This window comes from Haemaphysalis longicornis, unplaced genomic scaffold (genome assembly GCF_048455015.1).
Source record: "Haemaphysalis longicornis isolate Haplotype H1 unplaced genomic scaffold, Haemaphysalis longicornis Haplotype H1 scaffold_9, whole genome shotgun sequence".
NCBI lineage: Eukaryota > Metazoa > Arthropoda > Arachnida > Ixodida > Ixodidae > Haemaphysalis > Haemaphysalis longicornis.
In genome coordinates, this window is record NW_027526460.1 from 131704010 (window position 1) to 131720620 (window position 16611).

At 52.0% G+C, this 16611-nt stretch overlaps 1 protein-coding gene across 6 annotated transcripts in view; it reads left to right on the plus strand.

Annotated features, from left to right (window-relative positions):
- Window positions 1-15780, plus strand: part of LOC144152755 (solute carrier family 41 member 1-like) — a 102790-nt gene extending 87010 nt beyond the window's left edge. For all 6 annotated transcript variants that reach the window (XM_077684182.1, XM_077684181.1, XM_077684184.1 and 3 more), the window contains 2 exons: window positions 12580-12731; window positions 13974-15780. In XM_077684182.1, coding sequence (XP_077540308.1) covers window positions 12580-12731; window positions 13974-14144 — 323 coding nt within the window. In that variant the 3' untranslated portion in view covers window positions 14145-15780. The remainder of the gene's footprint in view (window positions 1-12579; window positions 12732-13973) is intronic.
- The last annotated feature ends 831 nt before the right edge of the window (window positions 15781-16611 follow it).

A 16611-nucleotide genomic window follows, 5' to 3' on the forward strand; every position in this document is an offset into this window, starting at 1 on the left:
TCTGGTGTTGCCAGCCTTCCTCGCGCACAGCGATCGTAAGTTTAGCAACGTTGCAGTTCGAAAGGTCAGGCGAAAGATAAGATGAAATTGATTGAAAGAGAGATATCGCGGTGTGCAGCTGTCCAGCCCTCCCTGAAGACTGAGTGCACGGCGCGAGCACCCAGTGTAGCGCAGTCTGTGTTTTATGTTTTATGCGTGGGTAGTAATTAGAGTTTACTCCTGGGTGGCGGGTCAAATGTTTAGGGGGCTTTTCGTGGCGGCGCCATTAATGCATCTCAACCTTTCGTATCCCATATGTGTCCTCGGGCTGATTGAGGGAAAGTACAGGTGCATTCACACACACTGTAGCGTAACTTCATTGAAAAAATCACGTCGGATTGGTTTTTACAAACTACAAAAAAAAAAAAACCTGGCCTGAAAAGCGTAATCGAAGAAAGGCGACGCAAGAAAGAACAAGACGCTGCCTCGCTCAGGCGTGACAGCAGTACCAAACCACAGAGACAACGTAGAAAAAGTCAATGGTTAAGTACCGACATTTTTTCATCAAGTGTGCCTGAAATTTCTTTTGTGCTAAATAATGGGGACATGTATGACTAACGCCAGCAGTTTTAGTTGTTTCGAACGGTTCTGCCCATATATCCTTCTCGTTGAGAAATTTTTTCCTCTTTTGACCGAAAGGCTGAATTTAGGGACAGATAGACAGAGAGACCAAAATTTTATCATTTAAGTAGCCTAAGAACTATCGTCTTCAGTAAAAAAAAACTGCAGAAATCAGATAATTGTCTGCTATTGTGTAGCATTTTTATGCCGCTTGTCTAGAATGAGTTCTTTTACAGCCAACTATGGCGGGAAGCAGCGAAAGAAGTTGGATTATTATACTCTTTCTAAGTTCTCTTATCTTTCTTTTCGCCAATGATGTGTAGCGACGAAGTGCTTTACTTTGCCAATTATGTGTCTTTCCCGAGGATGCAAGGGGTAGTGCAGGGCTGGTCCGTTCAGGCTATTTTTATATTGATTTTTTTAGTGTTGTTTGGCGGACTCTTTTGTTTCTTTTTTGGTTTTTGAGGGAGATGTATAAGATGCTTATTTTGATGTTCTCAGATCATTTTATTGAAAATTTTATTTTTCTCTTTCTTATTTTTTGGTTTCTCAAAATTCTGTTCCACCAATTATCTACATTTATGCTATAAGAACAAATAACGGTGTTGCTTTCGCCAAATTTGCATTTTTGGGGAAATGCAGGGTGTTATACACGGTCTTGGCTAGGGGGGTATTGGAAAATAATGCTACGCATTAAAACTCCCTTAATTGGGGGTGGACGTTAAACCTCAAGGCGTGATGTTTTGCCTGATGGCATATGTTAACCCTTACGACATATGTTGACCCTTACGACATGCCAAGCAACCTCATACTCATTGTACGGCGAGGTACAGGTGCCGGTGGTTAACGTTAGGCCTCGTTAACAATTCGAGAGCTCTTACGCGAGTGATACGGTCGGAGTGCGAGGCCAGTAGATGTGTCCGTGATTGTCCGCCTCTTTCACAACCCCACTGCGCATGCGCAATCCCCTAGCGGCCAAGTCCCCAAGCAGTCCAGTAGGGGCAGCAGACGACATTCCCCACAGCTCCCGCACAAGCGGGAAGGGGTCGTGGTTGTATTTACATCGTTTGATTTTTTGTGTGTGCTCGTTGTGCGCGGAACAATGCCCACAACTTGTGCTGCGTTCCGCTGTAATTCGGAGTGCCGAAAAGGGAACGGTGTCGGCTTCTATCGCTTCCCGTCGGCCGCACGCGATCGGCTACGGCGGCTTGCGTCGCTCGCGTCGGCTCGGGTGATGGGAACATTAGGCTTGGCATCCTGGCGGATATTTGATCGCTGCTATCTGTTCAACTGCGAATAACAATCCGCAACACAACTTTTCACTACAATATCATCCCCTTTCTCGCATGTGGAACTCTATTTAAGTTATAACTGCCGTTTCAGCGATCGGTGACCAAGACATCTGCGTAGCCTGTTTCGATGCTCCCGCGCAGGTATCGCCATCTCTCGGCCGCTCGGCGCAACGCGCGCCGCGGCGACCGCGGCAGATATATCTGATCGCCGCTTTTAAAATAAGCCCTGACAACAATCCCTAGCACAATTTTTCACCACACTAACACCTACTTTCTCGCATGTGGAACTTTTTAGCGATCAGATTGATTCAGAAGAGCAGCGACAAGCGCGGTTGCTACCGTGGTCTGTGCCGGTTCGAGCCGCTGAGTGTGTCGAGCTGGCAGGCGCGGCCGGCGTGTGCGCGGACTGTTTCCGAAGGCAGAAAACGCTTCACGATTGCTTGCTTTATCCATTTCTTGCGAACAAAAGCGCAGAATCTACAAATTCAGCTCAGCGATCATCGTACTTGACCGTGGAGCAAAAACAGTGGGCGGAGCGACGCCGACGACGCATCTCATGCGCGCATCGGGCCGTCTCAAATTCACACGTACGACTAGTCGGGGCGACAGTCGTAACGATCAGTCGCATGCGAATCGCGTGTACCAATCGTACATGTGTCCAGCGCTTAAAGGCATTTTGCGAACTGCCGGCCTTTGTCGAGCTGGCGATCGCACTTCATGCCAGACGACTCCAAGTACTGCTCGCTCTGCTACTCGGACGGCACACGGATCTGTCCGAGATTTCTCTGCCAGCCCTCATTCAGTGATAAGAAGCCGCCTGGTATTATGTGATGACCAGGGGCTGTCATCTTAAGGCGTTATAACACCAACACAGAAGACAATTCCCCCGCATTTCCCCGAGGGGGAGAATGTGAAAGTGCGAATGCACGGTTGTCGGCCCGCTTGCGGCGCTTGCGCTCGGCCCCCGCAGCCCACCGCCTCGCCGCCTTCTCTTCCATCTCTTCCATCGGGTTTGTAGTATCACGTGTACATCACGCAGTTATCAAGCCGCTATAACGTCGCTGAGTCGCCAACGCACGCCGCTGACGACGTAGTTTGAATGCGTTAAAGATATAAGGCGCGTTACGGACACCGATATCAGCGTCGTGTCCGTGGCGTATTCGGTAGAGCGTCGGGCTGCGGCCCGCAAAGTCCTCGGATCGAAACCTGGCGCCGGATGCTGTTTCTTTTTTAAATATAGAGGAGCACTGCGGACGCCGCCGCCGCCGCCGACGCCGGCGGTGGATGGTTTGGGGTCGCTTATAAAGTGCATTCGCACTTAAAACTTCGGCTGCTCCTCGCCGTAATGTGGGATTGCCGTGCATACAACGAGAACGCAGCCGGAGGAAACGCCGGCAAACCCTACAGCTTCAACTTCCGCTAGGCACGCTAGGTGGCAGCACACCGCAATGAAAGAGGCGGATTGGGAGCATTTGAGCAAAGCTGGCGAAGGGCTAAGCAAAGTTGTGGGTGGGCTTGGCATGGCTAACCAAAGCATCGGTGCTCTTATCAGCTTCCCGCGCTTTTCTACAATGTTTGAATAGGTAGTTTCACGTTGCTTCTGCCGTCGCATTGCTGCTGCTCCGTAGAGATCAAGGCAGACTTCTATGCAGGATGGGTGTCTTCGCTGGTGTGGTTCCGCATTTGCAAGGGAGCAACGGAGCAGTCTCTCTTGATTTTACCCAACCGGCAAAACTGCATCCTCTCACTCACACTCACTAACTAGAGCCACAATTGGGAACAGTGACTCTGGCTAGCCCGTGAGCAGAAGCGGCTTGGCCGGTTCGCTTAAAATCAAAACAGACTGCTTCATATCACAAGGGAGCAGTCTGACTTGCTTTTTACTCAACCGGGCAAACCGCTTACGCACCGAAACCGGACGACGCGCTTGTTTGACCTTGGCTGAGCTTGAAGGTCAGACGGACGCTACCAGGCGTTTCCTGGGTTTATACCAGGAGTAATCAGCTTTGCTTAAGAACTAGGGCTGCGCACACGACCGGCTTCATAGAAGACGATCTGTTCATGAAGCTGACGCCCACGGAAGCCAGCGCGCCGAAAAAGCTGCTTTGCTGATATGCAGTAAAACACGCTAAAACAGCGCGCTCGATACAGGACGACATGAAAGAGAATACTCAGTACTATCGCTGGTCTCTTCCTTCTCGTCTGTTGGAAGGAATGCCTGCCCGGCACCACGCGCATGACGTCAACGGCATGGCGCGAGGCGCGGGGCGGGAGAGCTTTATTAGAGAGTTTTAGCAGTACGTATGCTCCGTTCGTTACGTTCGTTACGTTGCTACCGGGTTTACCGGGACCCGACTGCGCATGCGCGCGCACGTACCGGGCTCTTTCCGTGTAGTGAGACGGAAAACGTGTTTTAGCACTCCGTAGCGTCGTACCGTTCGTTCCGTGTGACGGCTGATTAGCCGAGTTGTTGCAAAAATCCACACGCTAAAAATACATAAATAAAGAACGCAGTTTCCCCTAAAGCATTGCAAATCTAAAATAAATCGCGCTCGGCCGGACGCATTGTGAGGCAGGGGCTGCGGTGGCGGCGACGGCACCAGAGCGAGCGCAGGTGACGACATGGTCGCGCCGTTCACGCCGAGGAATGGCCTTGGCCTTGCCCGATTGAAGCGCTAGACACATGTACGATTGGTACACGCGATTCGTATGCGACTGATCGTTACGACTGTCACCACGACTAGTCGTACGCGTGAATTTGAAACACATGGCCCGATGCGGGTGTGCGATGCCTCGTCGGCGCCGCTCCGCCCACTGTTTTTGCTCCATGGTCAACTACGACGATCGCTGAGCTGAACTTGTAGATTCCGCGCGTTTGTACGCAAGAAATGGATAAAGCAGGCAACCGTGAAGGGTTTTCTGCATCGGAAACAGTCCGCGCACACGCCGGTCGCGCCTGCCAGCTCGGCACACTCAGCGGCTCGAACCAGCGCAGACCACGGTAGCAACCGCTTGTCGCTGCTCTTCCGAATCAGTCTGATCACTAAAACGAAGTTCCACCTGCGAGAAAGTAGGTGTTAGTCTGGTGAAAAAATTGTGCTAGGGATTGTTCTCGGGGCTTATTTTAAAAGCGGCGATCAGATATATCTGCCGCGATGACCGGCCGTGGATGCCGCGGCGCGCGGTGCGGCGAGCACCCGAGAGATGGCGATACCTGCGCGGAAGCATCGAAACAGGCTACGCAGATGTCTCGGTCCCCGATCGCTCACGGCAGTTGTAGCTCAAATAAAGTTTCACATGCGAGAAAGGGATGATAGTGAGGTGAAACGTTGTGTTATGGAGTGTCATTCGCAGTTGCACAGATAGCGGCGATCAAATATTCGCCAGGACGCTAAGCCTAAAGTTTCGAACACCCGAGCAAGCCGGTTGCGGGCTCCGGATACGGTAACAACGGAAGCAGAGCGCCGGGAGAGACGCCGGCCGCGTACGGAACAAATGGCGCATGCGCAGTCGGGTCCCGGTAAACCCGGTAGCAACGTAACGAACGTAACGAACGGAGCATACGTACTGCTAAAACTCTCTATTCTCTTCACTACGCTTCACGTGCGGGTGTAGCAGATTGTCCCACATCCTCCCCTTTGAAGGAAGGCTACTGCTTGGACTCCGGCGGAGCCGCCTCTGGCGCAGCGATGGTATGGACTTGAGGTTGTTCCGCTTTTCGTCCGTGTCGCCCTGGTGAAAGCTGTCGCCTCCGCTTGTGTAGTCGCTGCTTTTTCTGCGAGCGGCTCCGCGCTGCTACTTCTTAGCCTTCGCTGCGGGTCCGACCGGAGAACCTCGATCGATGCGGGCGGCGACTCGTTGCTCGGGGTGTAATCTGAGAACTGTCTGTGCTGCTCTGTGCTGCTGCGCTGCTGCGATGGTCTGTGCTGCTGCGTGTGCTGCTGCGCTGTGGATGCCCCTCCCACGGCGGCACGGGCCTCTACACTATTTTCCAGCATCGTCTCAGTACCCGCCTCGGGTTGCCGCTCCAGCGCGCTGGTGGTTCGAAAGAACTCCTCGCTGTCAGGTAGCCAGGAGACCGAAGGTTCGAGCAGCGAGTCGCCCCTGTCGTTGGCGAAGTTGTACCACGGCTCGCTCGTCTCTCCTGGAGGGGACCGCGGGAGCCTGTTCGCAGGGCTGCCTCGCGGTTTCGTGGTGAGGGCATGCAGATGCTGCGGGCGCTGCGCCGGTTGTGGCACGGAAGATGCTGGGGGAGGTTCCGGTTATTTCCAGCGCTTCGGCGTTGCTTGCCGCGAGGGTAGGAAGGGGCCGCCACGGGGAATCCCGGGTGGCGTCGATAGCCGTAACAGAATCGTGTCCGGGATGTACTCGGGAGGGCTGTCCTCGATGTCCTGCTTCGACGGTGGGTTGCTACTGTAGGTGTAGCTCATTTCTTCGGGACTCGGATAGCGCTCTCGAACCAGCTCTGAGAAGGTTTCCAAGCACATTCGCTGAAGCTCTGCCCTGGTCTGCTCGTACAGTGGAAGTGGTACCAACACATCGTTCACTGACGGGTACAAACCAAGGTTGGTAATGGCTGGTTTTCTAAGTAGGGCTGTGCGCAGACCAGGCAAGATGTAGACGTTTTCCACGCTTTCTCGGCCGTTGAGCTTGAAATGAAGCCTTGCCAGTCCTTGCCAGATAGCAAGTCCCGAGATGCGCAGAGACTTTCCATCTGGACCCTGAAGCCTCCGGTCGGGGGAAGTCAGAACGACGTGCTTGAAGAGCTGTCGGAATTGTCGCTCCGGGATAACAGTATCGTCCGCTCCCGTGTCGATTTTGAAGACCAGAATCTGTGACTAAACGAGGGGAGAGACTTCCCACTTGGATGAAGCCGTCGTCGCCATGAGGCCCAGGAAACATGGCTCCTGCTCGATGTTTCGAAGTGCATTTGCTGAGCGGCAGACGGTTGAGAAATGGCCCTTTTTCCCGCACTTTTGGCAGACGCAGTCTTTGGCAGGACAGATGGCCCTCGCGTGACGCTCTTTGCCACAGCAGCCGCATGATTTCTTGAAGCCCCTCGGGTGGTGTGTGGTTGGGGGTGGCGTTGCAACTGGGTCTTTAGCGGGTCTACTCCGCCGTACTTTCAAAGCGTCGAGGTTGACTGCTTCCTTTGGCGTGCTCGATAAGAGTTCTGCCTGCTGCTGTTAGACTGCTTCATTCTGACGAGCGATGGTTAAAGCCATCATTAGGTCTAGGCTGGGGTCAAGCTGCAGAGTTTGCGACAGTTTATGGTTCTGAGGCCCACGACTAGTCTGTCTCGAATTAACTCTTCGCGCAGCTCCCCGTAGTTACAAGAATCTGCTAGTGCGTGTAGGGCTGTTGCGAAATCTTCGACGGACTCACCATCCAGCTGGACTCGGGTGTTGAATTTCGCCCGCTCGTAGACGATGTTTCGCCGAGGTATGAAGTAGTCCTCGAAGCCCTTAAGCACTGCGTCGAAGTTCTGCTCGTCAGTGGTCAGCCTGAAGTTATTAAAGATGTCCTCTGCCTGGGGTCCCATGAGGTAGAACAGTGCATCTACCTGGTATTCTTTGGGTCGATCGCTGAGCCCTGAAGCAGCCTGTTAGCGGAGGAAACGTCTCTTCCATTAGGGCCAGTCTGGCGGTGAGAAGGTGAACTGGTCAGGTGTCGTGATCTGGAACGAGGCAGCCGTTCTTGTTGGCCATCTAAGATGAGTTGCTCGCGAAGGTCGCAGGCAGGTCTGTAGTCGAGGGAAGGCCCGTAGACGAGGCAGAAGCGGCTTCAGAACGAGGGTTGGTTGGGTGTGCTGACGTGTCGTTCTGGCGGTGAACAGCGGTCAGCACATCCCGCTTCTGACACCAAGTTGGAAGGAATGCCTGCCCGGCACCACGCGCATGACGTCAAGGGCATGGCGCGAGGCGAGGGGCGGGAGAGCTTTATTCTCTTCACTACGCTACACGTACGGGTGTAGCAGATTGTCCTACATCGTCCTGTCGCTGCTTTACCGTGTTTCACTGCTCCAACCAACTAGCCCACATTCAAGCATTGACAAAGCTGCTAAACGCACCGATATCTCACGCCGCGGAGTGCGCACAATTTACTTCGCAACTTCGCTAGCTTCGCTTCGATTGCGGTGCGTCATACGACTGCATAAAACGCACTGGTTATGCTAATCAATCCTGACCGCTCCAATGAGTACCTCAGCGTAGTGCATGGTCAGTCCGGATTCGCGTTTGAGCTGTGCCAACGTCAACGCACGTAAGTTAACCACACTTATACCATATACATATATATATATATAGCTGGCACTGACGTCACTGTAGCGGTCATCTTTGCAACTGCTTGCACGGTGGAACGCTGTGAACGCATTTGCTGCTGCTATCTCGAGAAGCGCTGTGAAAGCTGAGAGCAGTGCTCCAGAAAAACGTGTGGCTATGAACTTGGCTGCTCGAGTAGCATCCTTTGTTTTAATGAGTAAGCAATATTTGTGGAGCACCCACACAACCCCGACCATGTAACGATCTGCATTTGTACAAAAATACATGACTGGCGAAGAAACACCTTTATTTGTTGTGAAAGTATAAATGGAGACAATTAAGTGAAAGTAATTTAAGAACAAAAATACAAAAAAAGAAAACAACAAAAGAATTACAAAAAAGGAAGTCACATATTTACGCCACCACGTTTAACGCATTGTCTTTAAGTTTGTATTCCTCAAGTAAGCGTGAGATTTTCTTCGCGATAAAAAATTTGGACATGGGAAAGCAGTTTTGGTCACTTGAAACGGTCCTGCCTGTATATACTTTGTGGTCAAGCATTCTTTCACTCTGGGCGAGCGGCTGAGTCGCGTCACGCACCAAACCAGTCACTGACAGGTTTCCGTACCGGAATGGCGAGTAGCCTTAACTTTCGGACCACTGTGGCATAGCTGATTCTTTTTTGTAACAAATATTTCATTTCTTTGTGTATATAGCTATGTATGGGCTTGTTATAGTTGTTTTATAACATTCCCCCGAACATTCCCGTCACAGTGAGCGTAATTTTGCTGGCCACTGTCAGTGTCAGCATATACCTGTAGGCATTGCACATGATTTTTCTGTTTCCGGTGTTTGTAGTGTAAGGTTCTTTGTTTACTGTCAAATAAACCTTTTATAAGACAGGTCAACATTTCCGCGTTTAGGTAGCTCGAAAAAGACTATCGTCTTTATGAGGCAGTAACTCATTTACCGTGCATGTTTTATAAGGTAAAATCGCCAAGATCAACCGCGAGATCGAGAAGCACTGCGCCGTTCTGTGTCGGCAGCAGTGGCACGCTGTCTGCCAGGAAGCGGACGGACAGATGCATAAGAGCCGCACCTGGAACCTCCTACGCTACCTACTTGACGAGACTAAATCCAAGGGTACGCAACGCCACAGTTTGGCACGAACCCTGCACCGAGCCACGAAAGAGCTCGGAGAAGCCGAAGTCCGAAAACGCTTAGATGCACGTTACCTGCCTGCCACCCCACCCGAGGCGTTCCCGGGATACGCGGGGGACGAGAACGCCCTTCTCGATCGGGACATTGAAGAGTGGGAGGTACGAGCGGTGTTACAAACTATAAACTGCAAGTCGGCGGCTGGTCCCGACAACGTCACAAACAAGATGCTGCGAAATTTGCCGGACTCGGGCGTTACAGCGCTCACTCGTTGCTTCAATGAGTGCTGGCGTTCGGGCAGGCTACCGAGACAATGGAAAGAAGCAAAGACGGTCCTGATCCCCAAACCTGGCAAACCCCCGCACGTCGACAATCTTCGTCCGATATCGCTCACGTCCTGCGTGGGCAAAGTGCTCGAACACGTGTTACTGAACAGATGGCAGCTATACCTAGAAACGGCAGAACTGTACCCCAACACCCTTGTGGGCTTCAGAGCAAAGCTAGGCACGCAAGACGCGATGCTACTGCTCAAACACGAGGTAGTCGACTCCCCGACCCTCGACAATCGAGCGGTGCTGGGGTTAGATCTACAAAGCGCCTTCGACAGGGTCCGCCACGCGGCGATACTGACCCAGGTCTCGCGGCTAAACATGGGTGAAAGATCATTTAATTACATCAAAGACTTCCTGTCAAACCGCACCACAACCATCCATGCCGGAGACACCCAACTATCACCTAAGACCTTAGGCAGTGTTGGGACCCCGCAGGGCGCGGTGATCTCCCCCATTTTGTTCAACTTAGTAATGATCGACGTGGCCAACCACCTCGCAAGCATCCCGGACCTTGGTCATACCATCTATGCCGACGATATTACGCTCTGGGTAGCGAAGGGAAGCGACGGCCACATCGAAGAAACCCTGCAACGTGCCATCGAAATAGTGGAGACCCGCCTAGAAGGCACGGGTCTGGTCTGTTCGCCGGCCAAATCAGAGTTCCTAATCCTACCGCATCGAGAACGCAAGCCATGCGCTTCCGCGGCTGACAACATAAGACTACACACAAGAGACGGTACCACCATCCCACGGGTCCAGACCCTGCGCGTCCTAGGCCTCTACCTCGACGCCCATCGACGGAACTGTCTGACGATCCACAAGCTGGAGGCGAAGACCACGGCGGCCATTCGACTCATACGCAAAATCTCCAACCGCCACGCCGGAATGAAAGAAGCAAACCTTCTGCGCCTGGTTCAATCGTTCGTCGTCAGTCACATTGCATACGTCGCGGCCTTCCACAACTGGCAAGCCGCCGAGCGAAGGAAGATTGCGGCGCTCATCCACAAAGCATACAAGGCAGCCCTGGGGCTATATGCTTGTACTCGCACAGACAAGCTCCTAGAACTAGGGGTACACAACACCCTAGAGGAGATTGCCGAAGCACAGCAAACAGCACAACTCGAGAGGCTGACCACCACTCGGACAGGCCGTTACATCCTACAGCGCCTGGGCTTGCGCCCACAGCAGCAACCAAGGCAGCTCCAGTCTGACCACGCAGCCTCCCTGCCTAAGGGCACGCTCGAGAGACTGTACGTGCACCCGCTGCCCAAGCATATGCACTCGGAACACAACAAAGAAAGACGGCTCGCTCGGGCCAGGGCCCTCACATCTACGTACGCCGCAGACACTGGCGCTTCCTACGTGGACGTGGCGGCCTATCCGGGAAGACCAAATACCTACGTTGCCGTGGCGATGGCGGCCACGGACGGTGCAGTAAAGTCAGCTAGCAGCTTCAAGGCGCAGAATGTGAAGCAAGCCGAAGAGATGGCTATAGCCTTGGCCATCGTGGACCCGCAAACAACCACGGTACTAAGTGACTCCAAGTCGGCAATGCTGGCCTACGCAACCAACCAAGTGAACCCAAACACTGTGAAAGTGCTGTGCAGTGCGCGTACCAACGCGCTGCCGGTGGCACTCCGATGGTTCCCCGCCCACGTAGGTCCCTTGCGCCTCCGCGGCGGACTGACGAACCGGAACGAGGAGGCCGACTCCGCCGCGCGCGAGCTCACCAGACGCGCGGCGTCCACGAGTCTGGCCTCCTCACCGGACCCGTCCGGCGACGTAGAGATGCCCGACCCCCTCACCACATACGGGGAAATCTTGGAGTGGTACCGGCAGACCCGAAGACGACGTCCGCCCCCTCACCCAAATCTAAATCGGGAAGAAGCAGTTCTCTACAGACAATTACAGACCGAATCGCTCCTTACCCCAGTGCTTGCAAAACATCTGTGCCCCGGTGTATACGAAAGTGAAATGTGCCGTGTATGTGATAGTGCGCGTGCGACACTCAGCCATATACTCTGGAACTGCAGGACACAGCCTGCTGAGGCAGCGCAAGGAACTATGCCATCTCATATCACAGAGGCCATGAACGCTAAAGACAGCAGTGCACAAATCCAGGCCGTCCAGCAGGCGAAGGCTGCCCTGGCACGCCAGCGGCCCGAAAACGCAGCCCCACCTGGGAAGCGTGAGTAGGCCCGGGCACCAGGCAGGTCTCCGCGACGTAGCGGCCACGTCCTAGCTGCCGGTGATTTAATAAAGTTGTTCCTCCTCCTCCTCCTTATAAGGTAAAATTTACGCTGTTTCTTTACCAAGGCAATTCCATTAAAAGTGCTGTTTTTCCACATTGGGTGCATTAGACACAGCAATTTCAGTTTCCGAAGGAATTACACGACGCCGCTGCTCCTGTGGCCGTTGGGCCGATTGCATGAAGTTCAGGGAGTGGGCTACGAAGCGTAATTTACGTCTTGAAGGCGAACTTTCTATATGCAGCTAGTTGTAGCAAGCACATCGTCTAGAATGAGAATATAACCCTTCCAATGTGCATCAAGCTAAATGACCAATAATATGCTAATTGCAACTTGAAGACAGTCATCAGAACGTCGTGCCAAAGCTTGGGTGCTTTTAAACGTCCCAACTAGCTATTGCGTCACCAGGTGCAACGTCCTATGGACTGTCACATTCAGTGTGGTTCGCGGTGTTCTGTTTAGAACTTAACTAAAGGGGCATTAAAACGTTTCACTCGCCTTTGGTGCTTCACTTCTACACCTTAGCCTGCAAAGCGTCCAATGCGGAGCTTGTAGATGCATACATAAACGTTTAGTGCTTGTACTCTTTGAAGCCTGAAAGTGAAGAGCTAGCATGGGAGCACGGGAGTTGTATACGCGCTAACCTGACTTGCCTCTGCTCTCTGTTCTCCTCTCTGGCCGCGCACAGCTGAGGGCAGTGGTCGCGTGTCGTGGCTGCTTCTGTCCATGGTGGTGCCGGGTCACCTGATCTTCATGAGTCTCATCTCGTTGCTCAAGAACGGCTCCGTCAAGCTGGGCGCAGCCTTCGTGATACTCTACAACGCCGCTGCGCTGCTACAGGTGAGACTCGTTGTGCGCGCGTGAAATTTGTTTGCCACAAAGCACAGATGAGTCGGTGCGCTTCATGTCTTTTAATCACGAGGGTCTCAAATTGAGGAGGTGTGGAGATTAAAGCCGACGTGACTTTCTGTCTGGAATATAGCAACTTAAAAATTGGCACGGCGAGCTTCGGAGACCAGCAGCAAATAGCACCGCAGTGTAAGCCCTCATTCACACAGCCGTTTTTCACCCCGTCACGTCACCGTCTTGCGTCATGGCAACAGTTTCTCGGGCGATTTCTCGCCGAAAACGGTGCGACGGTGATGGGAGGCCGAGTTCCACGTTTCCGTTCCGTCAACGCGACGGGACCACGCCCGTGGTAAACCAGCCGACCAGAAAACAAATTTTTACGGCTAAATTTAGCGAAAAGAGGGAGCACACGTAAAAATCTAAGTCATTTTCGTTACTTTTCAGATTAAGCATGCTCAATTCTAGGCTGAAGACGACCCTGTGCTCTGACGGAGAGCTCCAGTACAAACGCTACTCCGGTTACGTCTCCGTCGCGCTTTTTGACGTGATGGTTCCGTGACGGAGAAGGTGACGACTGTGTGAATGAGGTGCACGCTGCCAAGGGTTATCGTTACTAATAAACGTTTATTGGAGAGGAAGATAATGTTGGGAGTGGCCTTCCTAGTCTAGAAAGTCACGAGCCACGGCAGCCGCTCTTTCCCGAGACACAAGGTTAAGGGCGTCTCTGGTGGGCAGCTGGTCATCTCGCGCCCCCACGGCTCCAAGGATGGGGAAGGGATGGTGTTTGTATGGTAGGGGCACGCCCATACTGGGTGTTACGTGGTGTGGGTTTTTTTAGAGGACTGACATTTGTAGGGCTACATAGTTGGGGATGTGGTGGCCGGCCGCAGGACATCAACCATGAGATGGGCGAACGATATATTTACAGTATGGACATGTCGGCCATTACAGAGCCCGCGATGGGTGCGCGCCTCCCCCGCCTCGAACATTGAGCCCATAGCATCATGTTTCATTCCCCTCATCGTCTTGTAACAATATGTTGTGCAGAATTGTTTTGTTGGCGTATGTTTCGGTTTGTAGGTGCCGGCAGAGGCGTGCGTCGCCAGTGTTGACAGATGGATGTGTTGAAGGGTGGATGCAGAAGGAACGAGCTTGCATTCCTTTTATTCGAGCTTGTGCGGGAGTTAGTGGCAAAAATATTTAAGTTGTCTTTTTTTCTTCGTGGAATCGCAGATGGGCCTGCTGCTGCTGGCCACGCGTCGAATCGTGGGGTTTCTGTGGCGGCGTGGCTTGGACCCAGACTCGACGGCCATTCCTTACGTAACCGCCCTCAGCGACGTCATGGGAACGTCATTCCTGACCGCCGTGTTCGCCATCATGGCTCTGTTCAACAAGCCCCTATGAGCGTAACTAGGGACAGGGACAGAAAAAGCGTGAAACACAGTTTTTTAGGCCCGCCCCGGTTTTCGGGCGCCCACGCTGCTGCTGGCGGCTACCATTGTCGACGCATGTGCTTTGAGCCGCGTGATAGAACAACTGTTCGGTTTATGGTTGTCCACGTTGTAGAGACGCGAGGGCTGGTTGTACAGGGGCAGGAGGTTCATGGCAGCTGCTTGGTCAAGGGCAAATTTTGAAAGAAAGGAGATATTTCCATTTTCGTAGACATTAGTGGAGGTAGCGGAGGTTCGGACAGGGGGTTCTAACGGTTTTTGCTATTAGGTGTGTTCGAACGACATGCTCACCGGCTTGATTACCTTCCGATAGCAAGGGAGTGGGGCACTAAATGGGCAAGGGAAAGGGGGGAAAACACAGAGTTAGCGACGGTAACGTCGAACGACTTTTTTATATAATCGATGGGCACGCATTCCTGCAGTGTTGCCATGCAAAGCGCGAATTAAAGCACCCCCTTAATTCGTCGTGAGTTCTCCTCGGCGCTTGCCGTTTTCGTGCGCGCTGTTTGCGTTCTTGTGTAAACATGTCATTGGAAGAAACTCGCAAGGCAAGAAAACAAAAATGCTCAAAACAAAGTTACGTCCCTTCGGGGATTCACGTTACGGTGCGTGGTACCGTTTATAACTGCCAGACTAGCCTTCTTGGCCAAGAATTCACTCGGGAGGTTCAGAGATATAGTTTTCAGAGCCGTCAATACAAGGCTATTCTTTTTTCGTTCCTATTCAAAGAAAGTGCTGGCTAACCACTACGAAAAGTTTTCGTTTTGTGATTGCGTAAGTTGTTCTCTTAAAGTTGTTGCGGTCATTTAATCGGGGTTTCTTTTGGCACACTGACGGACGCATAAGCGATAGCGCACTCTGATTTCTCATTTGTTCAACACCATCGCAAAAAAAAACCAAAAAAAAAAACGCATGTACCGAGTTTTGCATGGTTGTGTTGACCTCATCAGACGGAGCCCAAACTCACTGTAAAGCCAGCACCGTTCCACTTGCACCTCTCATGACCGGCCTAATGCGAAGCGTCAGTAACTCGCATTTATTGTATCCGAGATTTAAGGGGCGAAGCTTCAAAGCGCTTATTTTTCGCAGTTGACAATCGCCGCTCTTCAGACCAGCGTGCTAAATTTTTGAACTGCAATTTTAGAATTGTTTGGTACGACGGAAAGTTTCCCCAGGATGAGTGAAGCCTCCTCAAGCATGCCAACTGTTTTGAAAATTGCGTTCGTTAAACTGTGGTGCACCGAATGTCTCGGAGAAAGAATTAGGGGCACTTTACATTGAGCGTTTTTGGAGTTGTTTGCTCTCGCCTAGCTCACCACTGAATTTCCTGATTGTTGCCCCCGTGACGGTGTGTTCAGCTTGGAATTGCTGCAATCGCACTTGGGTCCGATGATGAAAAGAACCCTTTTCGGCCAAGTACATGAGATTTCAGAGGAAAGGTCTGGAATATTCTGTCCTGAGGATTTTATTCCGGCGAAGGCTTTTAATCGCTTCCAAACACTCAAGTACCTCGATTTCTTAGAAGACACGGTTACGTACGCGTGACGGTGCGTTCGCTTACACAGAGTTGGCAATAAAATTTTTTTAAAGATGCAGTGTCAGAGTTTTCATTTTTTGCAAATATGTATTTCATGGGAAATGAAGCTGCCACTGTGGCCTGGGTCACGTGCATCTTCAACACCGTTCATCTGGAGCGCTGCACGCCTGCAGTGGACTGTTGTGTTGTTCACCTAGGTTATTTAAGTTGATATCGGAAGTTAATAAAACGCCTTGAAGCCCTACCTCAACTAGCAGGCACATCATAGGGAAAGGCTCTGTGACCATTAGAGGCACCTGGGCGCGCACACGGTCTCAGATATTCACATACGGTCATTCCAAAGTAATGCGACCTACTATTTATCCGTGGTTAAGCGCAAAAATGGGGTGAAGTTTGCCGTCATATCAAAGGCCTCTTTAACACGAGACAGTCGTTGAAAACGAAAGTTCGCAAGAGTATTAGTACTTGCTACGGGCAGCTAAGTGTAAAAGAAGCAGCAAATGCGTCCACTGTAATGGTGATGATGGTTGGATTTTAATGGCGCAAGGCCAGCTAGGGCAGAGAGCGTCTAATGTAATATCAAATAAAGGTCTACAGCGCAACGTGCGGCAGGGATCAGTATACCCCATTTTTCTCCAAATCAACATTAGAAAAATACGTGAACGGTGTACCCTAAAAACTCTAAACTGAACACGTTCCTAGCGTTCTTTCACGCAGATAAGAACCCCGCACTGCAGGAATATCTATGCAACGTCCCAGACGCAAGGACCCTTGCTTTGAAACTGTTTCGAGCACAGTCGACGTCGATGTTCCTGACGCTCGTATGAACCGCTTCCTGTGGACAGCCTAGTACCTTACGGATTGGTACCACACCGGCGAAAAA